At 54.1% G+C, this 27,552-nt stretch overlaps 1 protein-coding gene across 2 annotated transcripts; it reads right to left on the bottom strand.

The window, feature by feature from the left end:
- Nucleotides 1-26,785, bottom strand: CLSTN3 (calsyntenin 3). Of its 2 annotated transcripts, XM_059934441.1 has the most exons (18): nt 26,507-26,785; nt 24,087-24,209; nt 23,449-23,644; nt 21,634-21,842; nt 21,222-21,371; nt 20,779-20,964; nt 19,922-20,203; nt 19,060-19,172; nt 15,728-15,890; nt 14,945-15,001; nt 14,068-14,225; nt 13,788-13,936; nt 8,441-8,667; nt 7,968-8,138; nt 6,703-6,848; nt 6,330-6,465; nt 918-1,120; nt 1-812 (listed from the first exon to the last, which is right to left on the bottom strand). In XM_059934441.1, the coding sequence occupies exons 1-18, from the start codon at nt 26,568-26,570 to the stop codon at nt 672-674; spliced, it is 2,874 nt and encodes a 957-aa protein (XP_059790424.1). In that variant the 5' UTR covers nt 26,571-26,785; the 3' UTR covers nt 1-671. The 2 variants fall into 2 exon arrangements, with proteins under 2 accessions (XP_059790424.1, XP_059790425.1); XM_059934442.1 differs by lacking the exons at nt 1-812; nt 918-1,120 and having other exon boundaries at nt 6,379-6,465; nt 6,629-6,848.
- Nucleotides 26,786-27,552: the final 767 nt, after the last annotated feature.

Below are 27,552 nucleotides of genomic sequence, written 5' to 3'. Positions count from 1 at the left end.
GGGTGTGTCCCCTTCCTCAGCACACCCATCCCTACCCTAACCCCAAGACGTGACGATGCCACACGCACACGAGGCTGTGAGCTGCACACGGAACACAGGGGCTGCGCTCACGACGACATGAAAAAATATACATTATATATAATACACCCGGGGCCCCTACAACCCAGCCACAGCCGGGTCCTGTAGGAAGGGCAGGGGCTGTAGGACCTCAGGCAAGGAGAGGAGGGAAGGGGGCCGGGAGGAGAAGCAGGGATCCCCAGAAGGAAATGGAGAGAGGCGGGCTCATAAGAGAAGCAGGGAAGGCCCGGCTGGGGGTCTGGTGGGGGGCTCCGTGGACAGGGTACAGGGTTTCCTTCAGTCCCCCCTACAACCCATACAGCGCGTGGCCGGCATGGGGAGAGACGGACAGGGGTGAGCGAAGGGGCCGGCCGCCAGCCAAAGTCTCCCACCCCGGGGGAGGAGGAGCCCAGAGGCTCGGAGGGGGGTGGGCTGGGGGACAGGGGGAGGGGGTGGGCTCCGTAGGGCCACGGGGTTCTGAGATTAAAGGATGACTCTTCCAAGAGCTGCTCCCTCTGGGTGTCTCTTCTCTCAGCATGTCCTCCTCTCTCTTTGGGGGGGTGTCAGTCTCACCAGGGAGGAATCCTCTCTCTGTCTGGGGAGGGGTGGAGGCCTTAGTAGCGGTGAGGGGGGGTCTCGATGATGCGTCTCTCGTCGCTGCTGGGCGAGTCGGCTGCCTCGGAGTCGCTGCTGTCCTCGTCCTCCTGCTGGCTGCCCGCAGCGCCCGCCATGGAGGCCTGCCGGCTCTGGTAGGACTGGGGAAGGCAGGGAGAGGCGGAGCTCAGCGGGAGTCCGCATGCTGGGAGCGCGCCCCAGCTGCGCCCCGACTCTGCCGACACCCCCCCTCCCCCCCCGCTCACCTCCATGGGGTTCACGATAATGGTGAGAGCTGAGTCATCCCAGAAGAGGTCGGGATCCTTGGGGTCGCTGGAGGCCCCCGGGGGCCCGCCGGCCCCCGAGACGCGGCGGTGCAGCGAGTGGATGCGCACGAGGCCCAGGACGACCATGAGCACCAGGAAGCCCACGCACACCACGATGATGAGGGTCGCCGCGCTCGGGACCACTGCGGGGAGAGCCAGGCGCACCTGAGCCGACTCCGCTCGGGGGGAGAGTCGAGGGGGCCTGGGCAGAGGGGGTCCCCGAGCAGAAGGCAGGGTCCGTGATGGCCCAGAAGAGGGGTCTGCCCCGCAGAAGCCGGAGGAAAAGTAGAGCTCCGCCCGGGGAAGGGCAGAGACGGGAGGGGCAGAGAGCCCGAGGGAGGGAGATCTGCAAAGGAGGCAAGGGCGGCGGCGGAGAAGGGCTCCCAGCCCAACGCTGGCCCGGGCAGCCCTGTTCTCAGCGCACAGAGGGCAAGGCCTGGACCCTGCCGGGTCCTTCTGCCTGTGCCTTCCCCAGGGACCACGTAGTCCAGGAAGGAGGTGCCCAGAGGCCAGCGGGGAAAGGAGAGAGGCGGCCACACAGGCTTGACAGTGCAAGAGGAGAGAATGGTCTCCTGCATCGTAAGAGGAGGAGCAAGGTCCAAGCGTGGGCTGGCACCCAAGCTGGGGACAGGTCCAGGGGACAGAGAGCAGCCCCTTCACGCACCCACCTGGACAGAGCTCACCCCGCTCAGTGACGCCTCCCATCTCCCTGTGGGCTCGAGCCTCCTGGACCCCTGGGGCCTCTGCTCCCCTCGGGGTACACCCACCTCCCCCTCGACCCTGTCAAGCCTCTGGGCCCGCAGCCTCACTTGGAAGCCCGGGCTCAGGGGGGCGTGGACTCTGAAGGGCAGTGAGACGCAGAAGGGCGCGTGGACCCTCACTCGGACCTTAGAGCTGATGGCAGCAAAGCAGACGTGCAGGTGCAGGTACGCGCCCGGGAAGAGCGTGTGGGTGCCCAGCTGGACCGGGCTCACCGTGCCCCGCACCCGCGCCGGGCCTCTGCCGGACTGCACAACTGCCCACACCAGCCACCTGGAGACCTGCTCACACGGCAGCATCGAAGGGACGCGCCGGAGGGTCTCCACCAAGGCACAGGAGAGCCACACGTGCAGGGCCACCCAGCTCCCCGCCAGCTGGGCAGACCAGGAGACCCCCTGCAGGAAGGTGTAAACGCCACAGACCCGGGCCCTGAGGGCCACAGAGCCAACAGCCGTGAGCACAGCCTTGCCCACCTCCTGTACACACACACACACGCATACACGCACACGAATTTACCCACAGCCTCTGAGACTCACATGTTGCAAGACAGAGCAGAGCGCAGGGAAGTACACAGCACAGGAGCTGCCCACCCCTGTGGCACACCCATCCTCCGGCAGCACACACACGCTGCCGCGCGCTCCAGAGCCAGCCAGGTGTGGGAGCAGCCCCTGAGCAGCCATACTAGCCTCACACCTCCCTGAGGCCGCCCTGACGGCGCTCTGCCAGGCCGGGCCCCAGCCTGACCCGACCCATAGCCCACCTGGGCCCAACGAGAGCTGACTCTGCGGAGCAGGCCAGGTGGGCTCCCGGGCACCGGCTCCGGAGAGAGACAGGCCTGGCTGGGTGAGAACTTCTCAACTGCCTGGGGATGGGGGAGGAGACGGGGGAGGCAGAGTTGCCCTTTCTGCTCCTCTGCAGGCAACAGCCCCTCCCGGGTCTCCGTGTCGGTGGGCAAGATCCGAGGGCAGTGACCCCACCAGCAGAATGCCCCTGTGGCTAAGCCCAGGCTCTAGAAGGAGTAGAAACCCCTCCCCAGAGTGGAGGCCATAGCAGATGAACTTGCTCTAGGGGCACGATGACGACAAGCCAAAGCTTCTGTTTTGTGCCTTAATCAAATGCATTTGTTCCTCTGAGCCCCTGGCCTGGTGAAGGAAGTGACAAGTTGACTGCCAGGAATAAGAAATGACCACAAGAAAGACAAAATGCAGACCCTCTATCTGCAGGCAGACAAGTATGGTTAATTAGTTTCTAATCAGCCAGGAGGCCAGGGAGATGGGAGAATCTTTAAATTAGCTACAGACAAAAATCAAGAGTTTAGGAAATACCATCAACCTTTCTTTCTACATTAGACCCAAGCAGTTGATTCTGGCCTTGAATGGCCTCCAAGGACAACACGAACGGGTGTTTTAGTTTTAGCCAGTGGCCCGTGTGAAACTCCTGGTTCCGTGTGATTGTGAGACCGGGTCGAAGCCCTGTCCACAGCCCCACATGGAGCCCCCTTTCTGAAGAGCCTAGAGATAAACGTCCGTCTGCTCTGGGTCCCCGGGCTTCTCCTGAAGCACTGGTTGGTCCCATCATAGGACTTTCCTAACTGCTCAGCTTTCCTTCTGCTTCAGCTACAAGGAAGCTCAGAGTCCAAATTCTGGCCATTCTAGCAACGTCGCAGCATCTCACGGCAGGTATTTTATGAACTGACTTATTCCTTGGCTTCATCATCTTCTTTCCTCATTGTCCTTTCCTCCTCACTTCCAATTTCATTTTCCATTTGTATCCTATTGCACTGTAGGTCTTTCCGCAAAGTCTCAGATACATGTAGGTAACAAACCGGGAAACGGTTCCAAACTTGGCTGCACGTTGGAATCACCTGCGGATCTTTAAAAACCCCTGATGCCTGGCTCCCGACCTCAGACCTTCTGATTGAACTGGTTTGGGTATGGCCTAGGCACCAAGCGTTTTTACTGCTCCCCAGGCGATTGTGACATGCATCAACGTTTGGGAAGACTGGATAAATGTTGTCTTCATCGCTCATCTTACCCTTCTCAGACAGCCTCATTCTCCCTAAACACAACTCCCCCATACCACCCAACCACCCTCAGTTCTCAAACTCTCATTATCCCTCACGTCCATCTACGCTTCTACCCTTCAAGGTCCAAGCTCAAGTTCTGAATGCGCCACCGGACCTTCCCTGGCTGACTGTCCTGATTCACACTGATCTCTCTTTCCTCGTGCACTTAGGAGCTTCAGAGAAATGAAGCCCCTGTCTCACTGGAGGGAATTCTATCTCTTACTCTTTTGCATGGTCAGAGTAATTTGAAATTGCAAAACCACAATTCTGTAACTCCACTCTTGGGGCTGGGAGGGAGGGGAAAGGGAGAGAACACCTTGAAGAGTCAGGAAGGGCACATAGAACAGGTTTGATGAAATGGATCTCCTGATAAGCTCAGGAGATGTCAATCACCAAGGCCCTCAGGTGAACTATGAACTCTGTATCCTACTCAGGCCAAAATCAGGGAAAAAGGCAAAAGCAGGCTGCCCCTCTCAGTTGGGATCTCAGAGCAAGCAGAGAAACAAGGATGAGAGTCTTACCGAGCCCAGCAGCAATGCCAACCTGGACGCACCTTGAGCCTAATCTGAGTGGCAGAACCTAGTATCCAACCCCGAAGAGGCTGAGTGGGATGATTCCCAAGGAAAGAACTGGAGGAAGAGTTAGGGAGTTATGGCCCCCAAAGTTTATTTAACAAAAACAGGTTTAGTTCACTCACACATCTCTAAAGATTGTGTGAAGCTTCCTAGAACCTTCGCAACTTGGTTACGCCTTATACTCCCTCCTCACACCGACTTCCATCTGCTTTGCTGTAGGAATCACAGGAAGAACACTTAAAAAGGCATCTGCAGTTGTTTTCAGAGAGAGCAAGGATGAAGGGAGCCAGTCCCAGGGAAAAGGAAACACAAGAGACAGTGCAGTGGTGGCCACTGACCAAGGAGAGGAAAACAGACTGAATTCCAGGGGTACCAGGGAGCTAGCCTCGGTCAAAGACATACTGGGAAACCCTAAGGAGCTCCCCCAAATTAGGTGCAACTATAAAGTAACGAGACTTTTTTTTTAAAGCATCAAACATAAATGGACAGGGTATAGAGAGTGATGGTTAGAGCACAGGCTCTGGAATCCTGCTGCCTGGATTCGAATCCTGGCTCCACCATGTTTTAGCTGTGTGACCTTGGATAAGGTACTTAACCTCTCTGGGCCTCCATTTCCTTGCCTTTAGAGGGGATAATTCTAGTACCTATTCCATCTGTTGTCTGTAATGATTCACTGGGTTAATAGGTATAAAGCCCACAGGCAGGGTGCCTGGCACACTGATGTGTTCATTATTCTTCCGATTACATGGTTGATGTGTGAGCTGTCCTTTCAGGGTAGGGTTCAGTGACCATGACCTTCCAAGAAAGCATTTTTGGAACTCTTTAGGGAACTGCCTTCAGAGCCTGCGATACGTCTTTTGATTTTTTTAAAAAGTGACAAACCTCTGCCCTTTGAGAGTTGGTTTTATGTTTACAAACACAGAATGCTATTCAGAGCCAACTCTGACAAAAGTGGATGCTGAAGTTGGGTAATACTGAACTGGGCCAAAAGCAAGGTGTGTCCCAAAAGGAACAAAAATAAATGCATCTCATAAATTGACTTTGAAAGCAATTCTAAAAAGGGATTCCAAAAATCACTTCCAGCAACATCAGAATCATTGCAGTTTTTAACAATGTGGGAGAAGATTCATTTTATAATATTAGGTGTAAATATTAGGTTACAAAATAGTTTGATCCCAAGTTTGTTAAAAGAAAACAAAAAAAACAGGCACAGACAAAAGCTGGCACATAATAACACCATATTAACAATGGTCAATTGTGGTGGAATTATGGCTGACTTTTCTTCTTTATACTTATAGTTTCTAGTTTTTCTATAATTAAGTAACTCTTAAATTGTGAATTAAAAATTGCATCACTAGTAAACAATCATGGCCAGGGAATGAGATTGCTTTGAAGGGCAGCGCTCCAGCTGGATGTAATACGTGGAGTGTTTGCATATTTTCTTTTAGAAACAGTCTTATGACTTTATAGATAGCACATAATTACACATGCAATAGCACCAACTTTCTCCTTGAGGATAGGAACTGTATCTATCCTATAAATTTTGTATTCTTAATTGTATTGTGAACAGTGCTAGTACACAGTGGGTGCTTAATACATACTTGATAGCGTCACTATTGAGGATCCCTAGGTCCAGGGCTAACTTGATATTGTTGGGGGAGGGCAGCAGGAACAACAAAGGCTAAACCCACACTGACCATGACCCCAGGCATGAGTACCCCTGTGATGACCCAAGGCTCGTACTCTCCACTAGGCAAAGTGAATGATCTGGGGGATAAAGGGATTGGATCACAGCTGTCAACTAAGTCAAGTTCCACAGGGAACAGAATCCATGGCTCCAGCCCCTTCCTCCCCCCACCCCGCCCCCAAGGCCCAGTGGTGGAGGGAAGGATGCTCGTGCCCACCCACTCCCTCCACCCACCCGCCCGGCTGGACCCACGCAGCCTTACGTACTGGAGTTCCGGTGGGAGCTGGCCAGACTGTGTCCAGCCATCTCAGGCGGGGGCTGGTGACCTCGGTGCAGGAACTGCTGAGAGCTGAGCATGTGGCTGGGGTGAGTGACCCGGTTCACGCTGTGCAGGACGCTGACCTGGGGCGAGGGCGGGCTCAGTGGGCACGCTCGCTTCTCCCCGCCCCTCCTCCACCCACCCCGAGGTCCCAGCTCTTCCCCCACTGCCCCCCAGCTTCCCGTTCTTCTCCACCCACCGCCGGGGCCAGGCGTCCCCTGGGCTGCAATTTCCATCCCCACGCACCAGCGGGTTCAGTCCACCCCACCCCGGTTCCTCGCCAGCGGGGTTAGCTGTGGAAGGAAGGGGACTCTGGGTACCTCCACGACGAATTCATTGCTGGAGTAACGCCCATTCATTTCTGAGCAGGAAAGCCGGAACTTCCTGGCATAGAGGGCGGCCCCGCGTCGCAGCCGGTAACGAGCCAGCCTCAGGATCTCTTCATACACAGTGATGCCCTCCACCCCTGGCGACCAGGAGGCAGCTCAGGGCAGGAGCCAGCGAAGAGGCCTGGAGTCTCTCTCCCAGACTCCCACCAGCTGCCACCCCTCAGCAGGGGTGCGACCCGAGTTCTCAGACGGAGAGCCGCTCCCCTGCCTCCCCACCAGCTCCGACTGACTGGGATAGAGTAACCGTGGCTGCATCTCTGCCTCCGCCCTCCTCTGAGAGCTGGGAGGAGGGATGGCGAGAAGGAAATAGGAACACCCTGCAGGACAGGGGGAGGTGGCAGCAGGGGGGAAACGGAGAGAGGATAACACAGAAGTTCTCAGTGAGGCTCTGGAAGGGAACGGAAACAGGAAGGAACTGACCGCCTCATCTTCTCCTATTCTCCCTGATGGAGGGTCCTTCAGAGAGGAGGACGCTTCCCTGGGAAGCTACCAAAAAATCATTACCACCAGACGTTAAGAGATGAGCACTTGACTTAAAGCTATGCTGTGTCCATGAGATTAGTGAGACGCAAGACAGAGAAGAGGGCGAGTACCAAATGGCTAGAGGATTAGAAAGCTACTCAGAGGACCTCCCTGCTGGCACAGTGGTTAAGAATCCGTCTGCCAATGCAGGGGACACGGGTTCGAGCCCTGGTCCAGGAAGATCCCACATGCCGCGGAGCAACTAAGCCCGCCAGCCACAACTACTGAAGCCCACGCGCCTAGAGCCCGTGCTCCACAAAAGAGAAGCCACCGCAATGAGAAGCCCGCACACCACAACGAAGAGTAGCCCCTGCCCGCCGCAACTAGAGAAAGCCTGCACACAGCAACAACGAAGACCCAATGCAGCCAAAAATAATTAAATAAATTTTAAAAAAAAGAAAGCTACGCAGAGACTGAGCCAAAGAAGAGTGGAGACCAAAGTGGAGGTGAGCTGGGCTGGAGAGAGAAGCTGGGAAAGAACCACCAGGAGCCTAAACCCCAGCCACCTCTAGGGACAATCTGGAAGCCAGAGGACATTCCAGGCAGGGAAGGTGCAAGGGGGCACTTGGCCACACCCCTGAGCCTGGAAGGAGGACCCTCTGAGTTTCCCAGAGACTTGACCATGGGGAGGGGCACACCCAAGGAAAGAGGACAGGTTCTCGGGCCCCACTGACCGGCAATGGTGAGGTAGGCAGACGTGTTGGTGAGCTCCAAGCCTCGCTGCTGCAAGGACGCCGTGTCCAAGAGCAGGCTTTCCCGCTCGGGGTCCAGGTCATCCCCCACCAGAGAAATCTCACAGCCATCCAGGTTGTGCACGATCTCATCCGACATGCGTGTGTCTGTCACTGGACAGGAGGCAGTCAGGATCTGGGTCAGAGCTGAAGGGCCCACCTCATGGCCACGTTTCCTCCCCTTCCGGGGTCACCCCCTGAGAGCTGCCAGCATCATCGTCAAAAACGCCACTACCCATCAACCTTCTGCCACCCGGGGGTCTCCCACTGGCTCTCGTTCCTAGCAGTCAGGGGTTCTAGAAAAGTGAATGAGGGATGATGTCGCTCTCATGTCCAGCCCCAGATTTTTTCCTTCACTCTGGTTCCAGACACAGACCCCTTCTCTGGACACTATCACTCCTTGAGGTCATCCTTACCTGTGCCCTGCCAGCTCTCATCCTTTTTGGCCTCCACCTGGTGAGAAATGGAGCAAGTGATTTGAAGATCAGGGAACAAAGGGACCCCCTCGGGTCCCTCGAAGTCCACAGCTGGGAGGGCAAAATGAGCAGTGCCACTCAGCAGGATCTGAGGGGCGTCAGGCTGGAGCACCACCACGTAGCCCTCCACTTCGGGGATGGAGACACAGGATTCTTCGCTGAAGCACCTATATGAGAAGAGGGAGAGAGGCAGCCTGTGACCCCATCACCCCCCCACTTATAATCTATATTCTGACCACCACTCTGGGCCTTCACCTCTACAGAGAGCACCCCGTGTCAGGGAGGGAAAGGGGAGGAAAGGGGGATAGTGTCTCTGCACGACCATCACCCCCATAGCAAAGCTGGAGGGGTAGATACCCTTTCCAGGGAGGATACCACTGCAGGGAAGGGTCAGGGGCAGAAGGTCAGGCAACCCTGACCTATGGGGATGATGACATCACCAATGCCCTACCCCAAGACCATGGGACATCTATCAAACAGTATTTTACAAACTGAACTTACAGAAATATATATACATACATCGTTCTTCACCCAAGATGTTAAAAAAAAAAAAAAAGTGTGTTCAGTACAATATCTGGTAGATACGTGTCAAAAAATATTCAACAACAGAAGTGGGGTGGGGGTGGGGAGCATATCAAAGGATGCCCTCAAAACTATAATTCAAATATAATTCTCAGCCAAGAACAAAATAATGCCATTTGTAGCAACATGGATGCAACCAGAGATTATCCTACTAAGTGAAATAAGTCAGAAAGAGAAAGACAAATACCATATGATATCACTTATATGTGGAATCTAAAATACGACACGAACCTATCTATGAAACAGAATCATGGACGTAGAGCACAGACTGGTGGTTGCCAAGGGGGAGGGGGTTGGGGGAGGGATGGAGTGGGAGGCTGGGGTTAGCAGATGTAAGCTTTTATACATTGAATGGATAAACAACAAGGTCCTACTGTATAGCACAGGGAACTATATTCAATGTCCTAGGATAAATCATAATGGAAAAGAATATTAAAAAAGAACATATATATATATATATATATATATATATATATATATGTATAACTGAATCATGCTGTACAGCAGAAATTACAACAACACTGTAAACCAACTATACGTGAATTAAAAAAAAGAAAAAGGTGTCCTCCTGCTTGGAGTGTCTTCAATTCATCCTGTCCAGTATCAGAGAAACACATTTCAGTAGGTGAGCTAATCTGACCATCTTGGACCTGCACCCACCATCCCATGAAGCCTCACTGATCCTGGTACCAGACAAACCCTTCCTAGAGGATTGAGCCAGCCCAGACCAACAATAGGACGGCCGCTCGGGAACACGCTCCCAGGACTGCCTCCAGCCAATCAATAATTCTCAGAGTGCTTGCTGCTTTGTGAAGCGTTTTGTCCACATTCTTTCATTTAACCTTCTTTGGCTGCTGTTGCAATAGGGATAAGAAACCAAAGCTCTCGGGTCAAGCATCTTGGCCACATAAGAAATATGTGTCCCAGGCCAGGCTTGAACCCATTCTTCTCATTCCAAGTCCACGATTCTTCCACTAAACCACAGCCACCATGTGGGTTTGCATTAGTCAAATTTATTTGTAAACAAGTGCCCCCTTGGAAGTCCCTGGTGGTCCAGTGGTTAGGACGTGGCGCTTTCACTGCCCTGGACCCAGGTTCAATCCCTGGTCAAGGAACTAAGATCCTGCAAGGTGCACAGCAGGGCCAAAAAAAAAGGAAGTGCCCCTTGAATAAGTAGTCTTCACAGGGGAGGTGGTAATTCCAGAGCAGGGCCTGTGGTCCATACACCTGGGCTAACAGAAATGATTTTGTTGAGAGGACTATCACACGTATTACCGAGCAGGCCCAGCTTGACTACTGTAGCCAGAGGGAGGTTTGTAACCTCAGCGGATACCATGAACGCAGAGCCCCTGAAGGTACCAAACCCACAGTTTGCTGAGCTCCTGTGCCATAAGGAGCAGGGCCTGAGACAGTCTGCACAGTCGTCCAGCGAGACCTGGATCAAAGCCTCTTGGAAAACAACCCCAGCTAACTCTGGAAGCACAGACTCCAACAGACACTCCCACTGTGATGGGTGATCCAAAGGGGACCCAAAGGCTGGTCCAGACCCAAAGGACACTAATGAACTGGTCAAGAGATTAGAATTGGCATGCAAACCTTAAAACAAGAGCCAACATCGTCACCATCACATGAATGGAACAAACACAAACCCACGAGAGTTCAGAGTGGGAGAGGTTGTTTCTGGCTAGGATGGCAGTGGGGCATTTGGCAAGGGAGGGTAGGAATAATCAAGAGAAGTAGCAAGTGAGCTAGCCTTTGGAGGAGGGCAGAAAGTTGACCCTAGAGCGGATGGTGAGGAACACACGAAGGGGAGTAGAGGAACATGAGGCAGGAAACGCTGGGCCAGACGGTCATGGGCTTTGAGTGCAATTTTTGTGCAGTGGGCAGGAGGGAACCATGGACGTCTTCTTCAGCAGGGAAGTGTGAGGATGGACATTCTCATTTCAGATCACTAACCTAGCCTCTGGGTAGAAACTGGACTGAAGTTAGAATACTAGAGATAGTCCACTAGTTAGGAGGCTAGAGCAATAGGCCAGATGAGAGGTAATGAGAGCTGCTGGAGTCATAACAGCAGACATGGAAGAAGAGGAGACAGATGCCAGACATGGGCGCAGAGCGGGATCTAGGTGACCTGGTAACCGATGGGGTGTGGAGGATAAAGACAGAGGAATCAAAGGCGATTCAGAAGCTGCAAGCCGGGGTAACTGCAAGGACAGAGACACCATTACAGGAGCAGAGAATTCAGGGGAGGGGCTAGTTCAGGCATCGAAGTTCATTATTAAGCTTTAGCTCGTTTATCTGAGGTGCTGGCAGAACTTCTAGATAGAGGTTACCACAAGCAGGAAGAAATTCAAGAGCTAGGGAAAGAGAACAAAGCTAGAGAAAAAGATGTGGTAGCCAGATGAGCTTTCCAAGAATCCAAGAGATTTAAAAAAAAAAAAAAAAAAAAAAACCTTAGGGGAAACCTGCATTGACTGAATGGCTGCATAAATCTGGCTTTAAATGGACAGAGGTCCAAGCACTGAACACTGGAAGCTAGGGAAGCCACATGGACCAGGGCAAGGATATGCATCACAGGAAGGAAGGTGCCGCTGGGTATCTGTCTCTCCCTGTTCCTCACACACACACACACACACACACACACACACACACACCACACACCCCTCTATATTTTCTCCTTCAACCTCAAGGAAGTGTTAGGGTAGCACTAACCACATGGTAGCCCTAAAATGGAGAAATGAGACTTCTCTCCTTCTTAACCTCATAAAGGAAAAAGGCCCCTTCCCTCTACTGAAGGACCAACGTCAGGTTCCCAGTCCTTGGATAAGCCTCTTCCCTGGGCAGGAAAGAGGTTGGAGGAATTCAGATAAGCCAGTCAACAAAGAGGGTGTCAACTCCCCCCTGGTGGGGTTGCCCCATGCAGAGCACCACCCTAAGCCAGAAGACAGAGCCCTCCCTCTGACGTGGCTCCTGAGCCTACGAAGGGGATGAGGCCATTCCTTGGTCCCTGAGGGATGAAGCCCTTCATACCTTTGTAGCTGGGTGAGAGCCCTCTAACAGCTGGAGTTCTGACGAGAACACGGTGGGGGGCATCCTCCACGCAGATCTGCACCCACGTGACCTCATCTACCGTGGCTTTCAGCTCCCCACCAGGACCACACCATGGACCAGCAGCCCAATTCCCCAAAGCCCTGCCCCTGCCTTCTGAAGCTCTGGGAGGCCTGACGATCATGCCCGGTCACCGTCCAGGGCTCAGAGCCCTCTCCTCTCCAAACCCACCCATGCCAGGATAGGGACAAGTCAGAGATGTTTCCCTTCAGATAGCTTTTAGAGAAACTGAGGCAGAGCAGGGGAGAAGGGAACACAGGAATCCTGACCCCTACATTATGTGATCCACCCACTGGATGGCAGTAGCTCCTAAAAACTGCCCCATAAACATAATACGGGGTGAAAATGCCTTTGTATAACAATAGCCAGTGTTGACAGAACAGGCACTTTGCTGGGCATTTGATCTGGATTCTATCACTTACCCTCACAACATTTCCATGAGTTAGATTCTATTGTTATCCCTGTTCTATGTCATTTTCTCAGTGCTAAAAAGCTAGTAAGGGGTTTCCCTGGTGTCGGAGTGGTTAAGAATCCGCCTGCCAATGCAGGGGACATGGGTTCGAGCCCTGGTCTGGGAAGATCCCACATGCCGCGGAACAACTAAGCCCGTGTGCCACAACTACTGAGCCTGTGCTCTAGAGCCCGCGAGCTACATCTACTGAGCCCGCGTGCCGCAACTACTGAATCCCACGTGCCTAGAGCCCGTGCTCCGCAACAAGAGAAGCCACTGCAATGAGAAGCCCGCGCACCGCAACAAAGAGTAGCCCCCGCTCGCCACAGCTAGAGAAAGCCTGCGCACAGCAACGAAGACCCAATGCAGCCAAAAATAAATAAATTAAATAAATAAATTTATTTTTAAAAAGTTAGTAAGTAAAAGACTCTGTGTCCATAACTCTTATGCTTTCATGACCTCTCAATCAATCTGTACTTTTAAATACCTAATATACTTAAACCTGGAAGTAATACACAATTTTTCATTTAAAGAATTCAGAATTCTTCACTTAGAACTCAAAAGTCAGCAAACTTTTTCTATGAAGGGCCAGACAGTAAATATTTTTGACTTTTTGTACCAGTCTCTGTCCCAACTACTCAGCCCTGCCATCATAGGGTGAAAGCAGCTCATTTCCATAACCAATATGCAAATGAGCAGCAGGCCAGATTTGATCCTGGGGCCATAGGCTGCCAATCACCAGACTTAGATCATCCTGTTTGATCTTGCAAGAGCTTGATGAATCAAGCAACTAGAGGTCTTTGCCCAAGGTCATCCAGAGAATTAGTACCGAGTCAGAATTAGTGTCAGGTCTCCTGGCTCCCAATCCAGTACCCTCTTCTGTCCCACTTTACATATCAGCACAGAGACACAGAGATTAAAGCCCCCAAATCCTGGAGGTGTGCTTCAGTGGGAAGAGTCATGAACCCTTTACTGGAAAATCTGAGTCTGGTCCAGGCTCTTCTTCCAGCATTGCTGTGTCAATTGGGCAGGTCAGTTTTTCATCCCTAAAACGAGGGAGGTGCACCTAGCCGACGGCGGTGCTTAAGGCCAAGGAGTTCTGACACTGGCTCTGTTCTGTGACTTGCCCGCCCACCCAGCACTCACTTGACGGCAGTGGTGAGGCGCAGGGGCCTGACGCCGGGCGTGGCAAAGCGCAGAGTGTTCATGTAAGCCACATGCTGCAGGGCATGGTTGAAGGTCTCCACATCATCCCCCTCCAGGGTGAGCAGGGACTGCGAGGGGTTCACGTGGACCTGGGCCCCAGACACAGACGGGGCTGAGAGCACGACCAGAGGCGGGAGAGGAAGGGAGCAGAGGTGGGGGTGGGGAAGGGCGGGGTCAGGGGGCATGCCTGGAGGGAGGGGGCCAGAGGAAGGGGCGATACCTTCATGCCTTTGCCCAGGCTCTCGAAATCCCTATAGTCCAGCCCCTCCCGACATGCATAGAGACACTCGATGACCTCAGGGCTCTCCAGGCGACCTGAGCGCACGCTGAAACCGGCCAGGTAGCCGTGGAAGTAGTGGTGGATCGGCAAGGGGTCTCCTAGGGCAGGAACACAGGGGCGGACCAGAGGTGAGAGGAGGCGAGGGGGAGTACGGGGGGAGGCACAAGGAGAGGGGGCTGAGAGAAAGCGCAGCAGGCTGGAGAAAGAAGACGGGAAGGAGCCAGGTGGAAGCTAAAAGAAGAAAAGATTGATGAGCGGCAAGGGAGGCCAAGGGAAGATGGGACAAGGCAGAGCGAGAAGACAGAATAAAACCGGGGGTGGGCGGAGACGGAGGGCGAAAAATAGAAGCCACAGAAGTGAGAAAAGCTCCCGGCAGAGGCAAAAAGAGAAGGAAAGCAGGACCAAAGGGAGGAAAGAGGAGACTCAAGGCAGAAAACGAGGAGAGTGCGCGAGGGGGTCTTCACGGTGCATGCGGGGAGCACCGGGAAGGATGCGCGTGAGCTTCAGGGATGCCCAGCTCTCCCGGCCGCGTGGCTGCCTCCTGCCCCCTGCGCTCTGCGCTCTGCCACGCGGAAAGCCAGCACGAGGACCCGCGACTTCACTCCATGGGCAGGAAAGGACACCGGCGCCCAGCCCGGCTCCATCTGGCCGCCCTCTCCCGGGCGAGCCCGCCTGGCTGCGGTGCTCGGAGGCTCTGCCCCCTGGTGGCGGACGAGGCGGTGAACGGTGAGGCCGGGTAGGACCGCGCGGACGCGGGAGCCGGAGCCCCTAAGCTGAGATGCTAGCTCTCCGGCCTCCAGATCTCACACGCAAGTACCTGCTGTGGCGTCCGTACTGTTGTCGCCTCCCTTTTCCTTCTCTTTGTTCTTCTCCTCTGGGGGAGAAAAAGTGCCAGTGAGCTCAGGGATGTGTGGCCAGATTGACAGAGAGGACGGGGAGGTCTTCCAGGCGTTGCCCCTGCCCGTGTAGGACTTGAACCTCTCTGCTGAATCCCAACCCTTCTTTTGTCATGTCTGAGATTATCTCAGGCCTCTGTTATAGACAAACTCCAAATATGCTGCTGAGGAAACACAAGGGCTCTGGTACAACACATACACACACACACACACACACACACACACACACACACACACATAGATACACTATACACACAAACCACATACACCACATATATACACACACCACATATGCAAATACACCACACACACACACACACACACACTCCCAGAAGGAAAAGATGAAAGAAACAGCTTAAAAGCTAGAAGGTTGCTGACCCTCTGCAGGGTTACCGTCCTCCAGCAGGGGAACGGGCTGTGGAATCATCGTCACTGGGATGGAACGAAGCGGGAAGTGACTGAAGTTACAGAAAGAAAGGTGCTGGTGGTGCCCGAGCAGGAAATTCCCCTGAGTCGGAGGTGATGACCGGTCCAACAGGAAGGAGACCTGAGGGGCTGTGGTCTCCTCCCCAGGAGACCTTTCCCAGCCTCCCTGCCCAACTGCAGGGCTATGCGCTCACGAGGTCAGGCTGCCCTTCCTCCTCCATCAGCCACGGGAGGCCCCAACCATTAGCGCCTCCGTGCAGAAGCTCAGCGGGCCTTACCAGTCCAGCAGGCCCCAATCATGAGCGCAGGCTCCCTTCGGGGCGGGTGGATGAGACCATTGTCGTGGATGAGGGCAGGGTCGAAAGAGATGCCATCAGCATAGAGTGTGACCGTGGGGAACTCGAGGTTCAAAGCATAGTGGTGCCACTCATCGTCGCAGACCTGGGGGGTGGGGAAGGGCAGGAACCTGTCAGTCACATCATCCCCAGGAAACGAACGCCAGGCACTGCCCCACCTCCTGGGAGGCAGGGGACAGTACCTCATAGCCCCTGTCCTATCAACAGGTCCTACTAGTGAATTGCTGCCCACCTAGCTCAAGGAATAATATCCTTGCCCAGAATCTATCAGGCTCCAACCTCGTACCTAAAATTCCTCTCTGCAGGTAAACCTTTAAAAGCATCAACATTCCTAAGAGGAGTACTACACGGTCCGTCAGCAGGTGCTGTCCATCCCGAGTCCAAACAGAACTAAAAGCTGTGGGTTTCTGTGCCATTTTCTCCATCTCCGTTGCCACCCAATCATTCAAGTCCCCAGTCTCTCTCTGTTGCAACAGTCTTGTCTGAGCACTTACACTCTTAGGTGTCTCCGATACCTTCCTCCCATAGTTGCCAAAGGGATCTTCTTCTTTTTTTTTTTAATCTTTAAATCTCGACTGAATTTAATGTTGTCAAACTTAGCATTCATTAACAACTCATTACATTTGAAAAGATTGGATTCTCCTCACTTCACAAATGTTCCCAAATATAAATGACAATTGTTGAAAAATCATAGCTAATTGCAAATTAAATAAATTACTTGTAACCAAATCTTTTCTGAAGCAAAATTAGAAAAATCCTTCCTATTTTTGCAACAACAAAAAAAATTTTTTTTTTTTGGCTGCGTTGGGTCTTTGTTGCTGCGTGCGGGCTTTCTCTAGTTGTGGCGAGCGGGGGCTACTCTTTGTTGCAGTGCGCGGGCTTATTGCGGTGGCTTCTCTTGTTCTCTTGTTGCGGAGCACTGGCTCTAGGCGCATGGGCTTCAATAGTTGCAGCTCGCGGACTCAGTAGTTGTGGCACACGGGCTTAATTGCTCTGCGGCATGTGGGATCTTCCCAGACCGGGGATCAAACCCATGTCCCCTGCATTGGCAGGCGGATTCTTAACCACCATGCCACCAGGGAAGTCCCAAAAATTTACAGTTAATTTGAGAAATACATCCCAAATTTGGTGGAGCAGCACCTTCAAAATTTAAGATTTTTTTTTTTAATTGGAGTGTAGTTGATTTACAATGTTGTGTTAGTTTCAGGTGTACAGCAAAGTGAATCAGTTATACATATACATATACAAAGGGATCTTCTTACAATGTAAATCTGATCAGGTCACGTCCCTGCTGTAAACCCTTCAAAAGACTTCTCATAGGACAAAATCCAAATGACCCCAACCAACAAAGTCCACCATACATCTGACCACTATCCACCTCTCCAACCTCAAACCCAGTCTCTGCCCTCGTCCACTGTGCTCTAACTCCCTGGTCCTCTCTCCATGCTTGCAACCTGCTGATCCCTTTCCTGCCTCAGGGCCTTTGCATCTGCTCTTCCCTCTGCCTGGAACTCTCTCTCCTCACAGCTCTGTCTCATCCTTCAGGATGAGCTTACATTTCACTTCCATCAGGCCTTCCCTGAACATCCAATCTAAAGTGAGTTCCCTTCTCCTTGCCTCCTATTCTCTACCTCAGTCCCTTGCTTCTTCTTTCACAGCATTTATCACAATTTATCACGTGTATATGTCTGCTTACTTTTTAAAAATCTATCTCCCCAACTAAAATGTAAGCTCCATGAAGGCAGAGATTTTGTTTCATCTTAGACCCCATTGTATCCCCAGAACCTAGCAGAATGGCAGGGAATTGGTATTTACTAAATCTCTGTAGAATGAATAAGGGTAAATTAAAGAAAAATAGAAAGAGGAATGTTACCAGTATTAGCAACGTGGGAGAAAGATCCAGAAGAAGCAAATGGCAGAATATCTCTTTAAAAGAGTGCCACAACAGGACAGGAATAAAGATGCAGCCATAGAGAAGAGACTTGAGGACACGGGGAGGGGTAAGGGTAAGCTGGGACAAAGTGAGAGAGTGGCATGGACATACATACACTACCAAATGTAAAATAGACAGCTAGTGGGAAGCAGTCACATAGCACAGGGAGATCAGCTCGGTGCTCTGTGACCACCTAGAGGGGTGGGATAGGAAGGGTGGGAGGGAGACGCAGGAGGGAGGAGATATGGGGATATATGTATACGTATAGCTGATTCACTTTGTTATACAGCAGAAACTAACACACCATTGTAAAGCAATTATACTCCAATAAAGATGTTAAAAAAGATAAAAAATAAATTAAAAAATAAAAAAAGAGTGCCACAGAAAGCAGAAGCTTTTGTAGACAGCCCTCAATTATCCAGTTTGTGGGCTTTCATTCCCCTTTCTCTTTCTTCCACTTCCTGCCTTTTTTCAGCCACTTGCTTACTCAGCCACTCCACCGGGGCTTACGAGAAAAACAGAAGGAGATGGAAACACAATTCATCCCCACGGTCCTTGTGGTCAGCTTGGAGAATGAATAAAGAAGAGGCTGCAACTGTTGGCTCAAGAGATTTTTCTTTTCTTTTTTTTTCTTTTTTGCCCATTTTTATTTATCCCTCATAACCATGAAAATAGTGAGAATTTATAAACATATATATGTGTGTCTATATATATATGTGCATGGATATATAAATATACAAACACACACACACATATATATACTGCTTTTTAGTCTATAAAGGTCTATTACATCATTTAATCCTACAACAACCCTGGGATATAGAATTCTTATTATCCTCAACTCATAGGTAAAAAAAAACTGAGTTGTAAACGTATTTACCAAGATTTCATGGCTAGGAAGTTCCCCTAGCGGGACTCAAACCTAATCTATGTACCTCAGATTACTTATTTCCTCAATTACAACATGCTAACTGCTTGAGAGTCAGGGATCTGCACTGGTAAGGTTCTAGATAAGAAACAGATGAAAGAAAACAAGAGGGGAAAGATGGCTGGTCGGGTTTGGTGTTTGTAGTAATTTGTTCCCTACTTCCTTTTAATCCAGGAGTGCTTTCTGCAAGAGACAAGACTTGGAAAAAGAGAACAAGAAAATGGAGCCAGGGTGGGGGGCAGAGGGGTGTAAAAATAGTCAGGAACTGAAAGTGGAGATTGAAAGAAGGGACACAGGGCAACCCAGAAAATGCCCACCCCTGCCCTAGGACCTCCTCCCCTGAAAGGAAGTTACATCCATCCAGCTTTCCCAGGAGCCTGGCTCTGGCCTCACCTGCTCCAGCTTCCAGAGGAACTTGACTGGCCGGGCACTCTCCAGCAGAGGCCAGTAGAGGAAGGCAATTCTGCAGCCATGGACGGTCAGCGAGTAGTGAGAGAAGCCGTCCTCTGAGGGCAGAGGATGGGGACAGAAGTCAAACACAAAGCGTGGGCAAGAACAGCTTCAAAGCACCAGGAGGGAGGGGATGCCCAATTCTCTTCATCCCTTCAGGTTCTCTCTCTCTCTCTCTCTCTCTCTCACACACACACACAGAGTCCAGCATCGGGCTTCTCTTGGTCACTCTGACTGGCTGAGGGGGGACACTGGCCAGCCTGCCCTTACCCAGATCTTTACCGGTCCTTTGGTTAATACAAACTTCATGGGCAACACTCCTTTTCAGGTCAAGAGAGATGAGCTCCGAGAAGAGGCAGAAATGTAAGAGCAGGTCAAGGCTGAGCCCCCCAAGAGGGCTGTGCTACTGCCATAGAGGGAAGAGGGGTCCTGGGGGCTGGAGCCCACTAGCCCTTAAAGGAGGAGGATGGGGTGGTGGAAGAGGAAGAATGGGGCACGCATTACTCAGGCTCTTCCACGGCGACGGGGGGCTTTAAGGGGAGCAGGTTTGGGGGGCAGTCTACTACACGGTGGATGCAGGCAGCTGCAAATGAGAAGGGCGGTGGGCGGTTCCATCACTCTGAGAGCAGTAGGGTCTCAGCCTGTCATGTTGGGAGTAAATCACAGGAATACGAAACCTAGCACTGCTATCTTACAGATGAAGAGAGAAGAGTGACCCGTCCACAGTCACAGGCTGGACAGCGACAGAGGCAGGACAAGAAGCCAGTCTCTCCACACTCAGACGGGTGCCCCAAGGAAGGCTCACCATTTGGGACAGTGTTACACACGATGGTTTCCTCTTCCTTCTTGCCCTTGTTGGGAGTTACACCGTGCTTCATCCAGAAGGACAGGGTAAAATGGTCACTGAGGCTGTCCTGGGGCCCGGAGCCCAGCCCAGCGGTGCCACCCAGTGGCACCTGCACAGCTTGGGTGCCGTTGAACCAGTAGATAAGGCTGCTGTCCTGGCTGTAGTGCACCGAGAGGCCCGCCGTCCAGTTGGCATTGGGGCCGGGCATGGGCAGCAGATCCACCTCCCCAGGGGCCGCGCCTGCCGGAGCCCCAGAAGGCACAGGTGTCAGAGCGGAGAGGCAGCAGATGGGGAACAGGATGCAGGCAGGGAGAGAGGGACAAGAAAAGATTTCCTACAGCTACTTTCACCGCCTCTTCTGGCCTTTCAGAGATGAGAAAGGAATGGCTAGGAATAGCTCTCCAGTGACCTCAACTCCAACTCTTCATCTCTCCCTGCCATTGTCCCATAATGTATCTGGTGCCTTTCTTGGGCCACAATTATGCATCTTTGCCAACCACATATTTATGTGCTCTTTGGACCACAAGAGATAACCACATGCCGGCGGATATATACATCTATGGATGGGCAAAGGAAGATGTAAGACAGATTCATTATTTCTGTTTTTGGCCATAACGCGCGGCTTGCAGGATCTTAGTTCCCCGATCAGGGATTGAACCTGCTCCCTCTGCAATGCAAGCGCAGAGTCCTATCCACTGGCCCGCCAGGGAATTCCCAAGACAGATGATTAAGAAAGAGGCAGAGGAGGCTCAGGCAGAGGCTGGGGGTAGGGGGCACAGGGGACAGGCCCGGGCAGCCAAGGGGGGCACACCCACCACAGAGTTTCCGCAGTGCCCTCTCTGAGTAGTTGTCACGGTCACAGCCCTTGGCCACATGGTTGGTCTGCAGCTCTATGGTGGCCTGAATGTTCCAGAGAGGTTCATCGCAGGTCTCCAGGCGGATACCAGGGAACAAAGCCAAGCTCCCAGCGCCTGGTGCATATTCAATCCTTTTGTTCCAGCCTGCAGGGGTGAGAGGGAGCTGGCAGTGCAGAGGGAGATGGGTGAGGCAGCCCCTCCTATCCATTCTGCTCTGGCCACATCCACGGACAGTCTCGGGCTCCTACGAAAATAGCCAGCCAGGGTAGGCAGCTACAAGCCTGCCCCAAATATCCCTCCCCTGACTCCTAGCCTAGCCCCTGTGGTTGTCAGAAGGGATGAAAAGGGAGACCAAGGTGAAAGATGGGTTACAAGACAGGTCCCAGAGTGGAGCTCCTCACCTTGCCAGCTGGGTTTACAGGTGGGCTTCACCTGGATCTCCACCTCTGCGTCATCCACCGCCCGCTTCTTCCCGCAGTCATAAGCCGTCACCGTAAACTTGTAGAGCTTCTCGCCACTGTACTGCAGCTTCTCCGTGTTCTCAATGTTCCCTGGGGTGGAGGTGGGGGATGGAGAGGGTCAGGAGCACTAGAGAAAGTCTGGGGAGGCCAGGGAGGACTTGTGAGCTAACAGGGCAGCAGGTGAATTAGACAGCAGGAAGCTGGGAGGAAGGAATCTAGGGAAGGAGGCTCCACATCTGGGAAGGAGGGTGAGGAATGAGGATGTGAGGGGCAGAAGTGGAGGGCACAGCCCCGAGATGTTCTGAGGGACGCGGGCACCCAGGGCTGAGCAGCTGGAGTGGCAGGGGCTCACCGTCGTTGTCGATGAGGAAGGGGGTATTGGGCGTGAGGATCTCGTAGTAGCAGATCTGGCTGTACTGGGGGGAGCAGTCGCCATCGATGGCCTCCACCCGCAGGATGCGGTCGTACAGCTTCCCCTCGGTCACGGCCGCGCGGTACAGCCGCTCCACAAACACTGGGGCAAACTCATTCACGTCATTGACCCGCACGTGCACGGTGGCCCTGCAGGTGCCAGAGCGGGAGGAGGATGAGGAAGAGTCAGCCACAAGTAGGAGTCCAGACAGGGAAGCAGAGCAGGCAGGACCAGCAGGTCCTGGAGCCTGGGGCAGTGGGCACGCTTATCCCCCCAACCAGGGCACCAGGCACAGCCAGGGACAGGAACCACCGGGGAAAGGGTGACTGATGTATGGGGTGAGGAACGACCCCAGGGGATACCAGCGGCCGATTTTGATGACTTCTGTACAGTATGCTATAGGTTGGGGAGAGCCACGTGAGACAGAGGATTCTGTGTCCAGCAGGTTGTTCCTTCCTGAGAGTCAAATACAATGGGATAATCAAGGAAGATGCAGGGGCTTCCCTGGTGGCGCAGTGGTTAAGAATCCGCCTGCCAATGCAGGGGACACGGGTTCAAGACCTGGTCCGGGAAGATCCCACATGCCGCGGAGCAACTAAGCCCATGTGCCACAACTACTGAGCCTGCGCTCTAGAGCCCGCGGGCCACAACTACTGAAGCCCACGCGCCTAGAACCGGTGCTCCGCAACAAGAGAAGCCACCGCGATGAGAAGCCATCGCACCACAACGAAGAGTAGCCCCCCCTCGCTGCAGTTAGAGAAAGCCTGCAAGCAGCAACGAAGACCCAACGCAGCCAAAAATAAAATAAATAAATAAATAAACCTTCTAAAAGAAAAAAAGGAAGATGCAGAATAAAAACCAAATTAAAAGCAACCATATTCAGGGAAGTGGTATTTGTACCAGAGTCACAAGTCATCTGACATGTGCAGTGAGCAAGCCAGCCGTGCCCCCTCCCCCGCCCAGGCCCCCGCGGGGCAAGCAGAGGTTGGGGAGGGGGCTAAGCCCTTCATGCTGAGCCCTGCCCCCAGCCCAGATCCTGGCACCCAGGGCCCAGAGTCAAGGGTCCTGTCTCCAAATGGGAACTGAGTCATCACAAGGAGTGATTTATCTCTAGTGCCTCGTAGTGGCCCAGGAGTCCTAACTGCCCATCTTCCTCCCATTCTCAAAGGAGAAGTGAGCTGGGAACGGATGTCGGAGCCCTGGGCCCCAGCCTTCTTCCTGCCATAGCCATCTCCTGCCCACCCTCACCCACTGCTGTGCGTGTGCATGTTGTGCGTGTGAGTGTGGCACACACTGCAGACGGCTGGACAGTCGGAAGGAATCTGGGTGTGTGCTGAATGTACCATCGTCTTCCTCGTTCTCTCAGCACCCTGACTCCGTGTACTGAGCCCTTTCAGTGTCAGGCACTGCAGTGCCTGCTTTTTATACAAACCATCTCCTTTCATCTTCACAGTAACCTGAAGAAGTAGGCATCATCATCACCCCATTTTACAGGCAAGGAAAAGCAAATCCAGAAAGGCTAAGAAGTTGCCCAAGGTCATAAGAGGCAGAGCCAAGATTAGATCCCACTGAGTTCTACCACATGCTTCTGTCCCCTTGGCTGAAGGCTCCTGGAGGACAAGGCCCCGTCCCTAAACCCCAGGAACAGAGCGGGGAGGGGGTCGATAGTCAGTGACGGCGAGGACAGAGGGTGGTGGGGGGCCCGGGAGGAGGGGGGGGCCTGCAGCAGAGGGCAGGGGGCAGGAGCGTCCTCACTTGTGGGACTTCTTGGTGTTGGCCCCGTCGGGGCCCTCGCCGCAGTCGTAGGCCTGGATGGTGAAGGTGTGCTCCTTCTGGGCCTCGCAGTCTACAGGTTCCTTAGCCCGGATCAACCCTTCTCCTGTCGCCTTGTCCAGGATCACGGCCTCAAAGGGCACCCCAGACCCATGGAGCCGGAAGCCACAGATCTCACCTGGCCAGGGGGGGAGGGAAGGACGCAGCTCCCGCATCACCTCCAGGGTCTCCTTCCCACACTCGCCAACCCCCCTCAGCCTCCCACTTCACCTCTCCTTCCAAACCCCTGTCCCTTCTCTTGCACATGGAAAAGCATTAATTATCAGACATTCAGCTCCAACCCCAGCTTCCCCGAGCAGCAACCTCTCAGAGCCCCCAGGTCTGAGATCTGGCAAAATCTGACTGCGTTGACCCCCACCTGCCCACGTCCTCCTCTCTGGCCCCCTTTATTTTACCACCATTCTTCGCCGTGGCCCGTTTCCTCCTGGAATCTACTTCTCCCTCTTCCCCCACGTCCTCACTGCTCTCCCTCCCAGGACCTCCCCTCTCCTCCCTTGCCCCTGCCCTCCCGCCCACTTCTCTGTATCCCACCCGCCCTCCTCTGCCCCAACCCCACTGACCTGCATAGCGCAGGGGGGCATCCTTGTCCAAAGCAAAGAGTGGTGGGTTCAGCAGAACCGTGTTGTCGTTCTCCATGACAATGCCCTGGTATTCCGCCTCGATCCACGGCTTGTGCTTGTTGGCTGCCCCCCCAGGGAGAGGAGAGCAAGCACCTGTGAGCCGGCCCTCCGCCTCCAGACAACACACTCCAGCATCGCCACCCTATCCAGCCCCTGCAGAAGCACCTGCAGGAGAAAGGACTGAGGACAAGAGGTCAGCCATGAAAGGAGGCAGAGGGTCTGCGGGAGGTCACGGGAGAGACAGTTTCCATGGCCACAGCCTGCCCTGCTGGGAGGGGGACTGCCATGTCCCCTGGGAAACCTGGTCAGAAGGTGGAGACTTTCTTTAGGGATTTCAAGAGCTAGAGTGTGGACCCTGGGCCTTCAGGGAGCAGTGGTGGGCCATCAGAAGGCCCTGGAAAAGGGAAGAGATAGATTAAGGGCAGAGTTGAGATTAGGAAAAGCAGACTAGAAGCTTCCTGAGATCCTGATTGTTTATCATCTCCACCACCACCCCATTTCAATCCTGATCCCTTCTTCTCCCGGCCAAGCCCCATCCTAAGGCCATTCTCCCAGAGGAGAGGGAAGAGGAGAAAAGAGAGAAGGGAAAATATATAGGACAGAGGGAGGAGGACAGAGAGGGGCAGGGATGGAGCAGAGGAATCAATGCCGAACGACTGGGCCCAGCAGAGCCGACATCCTCAGGGATTATCGAACTGGCCTAGAAACACGACAGATCCTCTCCTTGCTTCCCACCCTCACACCCAGAGAACACAGTCATAACCAACACAGTCCTACGTCCCCCAGAAGGCCACCAAGCCCCACACTCCCTGAACCCCGCTTTTATACAGACTCATGGCTGAGTCCTAATTCTCGCCTACCCCACCCCTCTTCCCTTCAGCCACCAGCCAACCCACGATGGATGTGGGACTCACTCAGCCTCCAGATCGCCCCATCTGCTACCAGACTGAACTCAATCACGTCTCCTCCCCAGGACCAATCTCCCACCAGCCTGGTGAGGGGCTCCCTTCCCCTCACCAACGCCAACCTCCACTGCCTGCTCTATTGAATCCCATCAAGCCAACGCCTAAGCTCCCAAAGCACATCCACGATGGCCCATCAGCGAGACCTGGGCAGAGGAAGACACGTCATCAGAGGGAAACTGAGTCTCCAAAAGGAAATTCATCCCCAGTATGTCATGGTGAGCAAGAAATCCTGATTTCCATTCTTTCTTCCAGTGACAACCCCCAAAGCCTTCTGGTATCTGAATGCCGGCCTCTTCCTCGCCGAGGACCCACCATAACCCCCTTCTCTAGTGGCGGAGGAGAAAGCCACAAGATGGTGCCCAGAAGGCAGCAGAGGAAGTGGCAGGAGGCTCAGAGCCGGCTGAGGTCAGAGATTGAGCCGAGGATGGAGGGGCTGCGCACAGCTCACGCCCCACCCTGCCCTTCTGCTGCCTTCCTCTTGGCCCCCGACTCTCTCCTTGTGTCCATCTCCTCTCACTGACTCCTGGGCTCCCTGTCTCTTCCCTCCTGGACTCGCCCCCTCCCCCTCTCCTCACCTGTTCTTCCTGATTTCCCTTTCATTCCTCTCTCTCTCTTTTTTTTTTTTTGTTGGCCTCCACCTTGACCCTGGTCCACCCCCTTCTCATCTCCTCCCACACCTCATCTCCCTTCTCCTTCTCCCTTCCCCTCTCACCACTCATTTAGCACTCCCACACCTCTGCCCTTCCCTGCCCATCTCCACCTACCTGAGCCCTCGGCCCCCACCCCCTCCCTCCCTCCTGGTCCCTCAGAGGGCCTCACCCAGCTGAATTTATCTGCTGTCTGCAGAGAGGGCAGCTCTGGTAACCCTCAGCCCAGCTGTATGCAGACGGAAGGTTATGGATGCAGAGGAACACGCCAAAACATACGTGCTCCGAATTGCTGAGCTGCAGGGAACAGTTTCTCCCCAGGATGGGATGGAGAGGAACCAGATGGATGTACCACACACCCTCAGCCTCGGCACACCCCGGTGGAAACGGAGACCCGCCCAGAGACGTGCATCGCCCCTCAGGGGCAAGTCCTTCCGAGACGTGAGATAGCTCCAGGAGGGAGAGATTGGGGGAGGGGGAGAGAGACCCCAGGATGGGAATGGGGACCAAATGGGAGCAAGAGAAGCACATGGGTAGAGATGGACCAGAGAGGAGGATGTGGGAAGGGGGATGCGAGGGGGAAGAGAAGAGGGCAGGTCTGCGAAAACGGATGGGAAGGGGGATGGTCTGAAGAACCACCTGTCATGTGCCAGGGAGCCTTAAGGGCTCCTGCCCACCCCGACACCCCCCCCCCCCACGCCCTGCCTGAGACCCCTCCTTCAGTGCCCCCGCCCCCCGCCTCACTCACCTTTGTTGCAGGAGCTGGAGGGGAGCAGGGAGCCGAGCAGGAGGAGCAAGAGCAGGAGGGGCATGGTGTGGCGCGGGCAGGGCAGGGCCCCGATCGCTCTCCCCGGGAGCCTCAAGCCCGCTTATTCCCCCTTGGGGGAGGGATGCAGGGGCTCTCCAAGGAGGGGAGGGACGAGAGCAGGCAGCAGGGCAGAGACCGAAAGGAGCCTGCCGCCCACCCTAGTCCATAGAGCAGACCTGAGCAGCCCCCCAACCTGGGCAGCTGAGGTGGGGGACTGGCAGTGGCTTCTTCTCCTTCGCTCTGGAGCCCGGCGTCCTGGCTCTCTCTCTCATGCCCACCCCATCCCCGCTACTGCAGGATGACGTCAGCACGGCCAGGCGAGGATTGATGGGGCCGCTGGCCAATCGGGTGACTGGGGGGGGGGGGCCCAGGTGCTGCAGGGGTGGGGGGAGGGAACCAATGGGACCGGAGAGCAGGGGTGGGAGAACGTGTTAGGGCTTTTTCCCCTGACTGCAATCTGGGGGAGCAAGGGAACTGCGGGGGCTGGGGAGGAAGCTGGAAAGCCGTAGAGGGGGTGGGAAAAAAGAGGGCCATGGGGAGAATGAAGACGCGAGAAGCCCGGGGGTGGGGAGAGCAGACGTCAACGGAGACCTGAGGGAGGCGAGGAGGGACAGTATCCGCGTCACCCCACCACCACCACCATCACCAACTCTGCATTAACCTCTTTTCACAGCCCATTCCATCAGCGAGTCCCTGCTGGGTGCCTCCTGGGAACCGCGCAGTCAAACCCACAACCTGACCCCGACCTACGCTAGCATTTCGTTTCCCAGCCCCAGGTCTCTGAGGAAGCCACGGGGTGGGCAGCCGGGCCGTGGACCCGGTTCTGGGACCGGAGAAAGAGCTCACCCTCCCTCACCCTCCCTCACCCGCTCGCCCCAAATTTCCCACCTTAAACCCTGATGAACCAGCCCAGTTGGTTCTGAAGCCAGGGAGGCTGGTAGGTTCGAGAGGCAAAGAAGAGTCCGCGTCGCGGGGAGGGAGTGCGG

The sequence above is a fragment of the Balaenoptera ricei genome, chromosome 10, assembly GCF_028023285.1.
Source record: "Balaenoptera ricei isolate mBalRic1 chromosome 10, mBalRic1.hap2, whole genome shotgun sequence".
Classification (NCBI taxonomy): domain Eukaryota; kingdom Metazoa; phylum Chordata; class Mammalia; order Artiodactyla; family Balaenopteridae; genus Balaenoptera; species Balaenoptera ricei.
This window is presented reverse-complemented; position numbering and strand designations above follow the sequence as displayed.

Coding starts and splice junctions, on each gene's coding strand:
- CLSTN3 (XM_059934441.1), bottom strand. CDS start 26,570: ATGCCCCTCCTGCTCTTGCTCCTCCTGCTCGGCTCCCTGCTCCCCTCC. Junction 23,645..24,086: donor TGCCCCCCTGCGCTATGCAG/GTCAGTGGGGTT, acceptor CCCCCTGGCCAG/GTGAGATCTGTGGCTTCCGG. Junction 21,843..23,448: donor AACACCAAGAAGTCCCACAA/GTGAGGACGCTC, acceptor TGGCACCTGCAG/GGCCACCGTGCACGTGCGGG.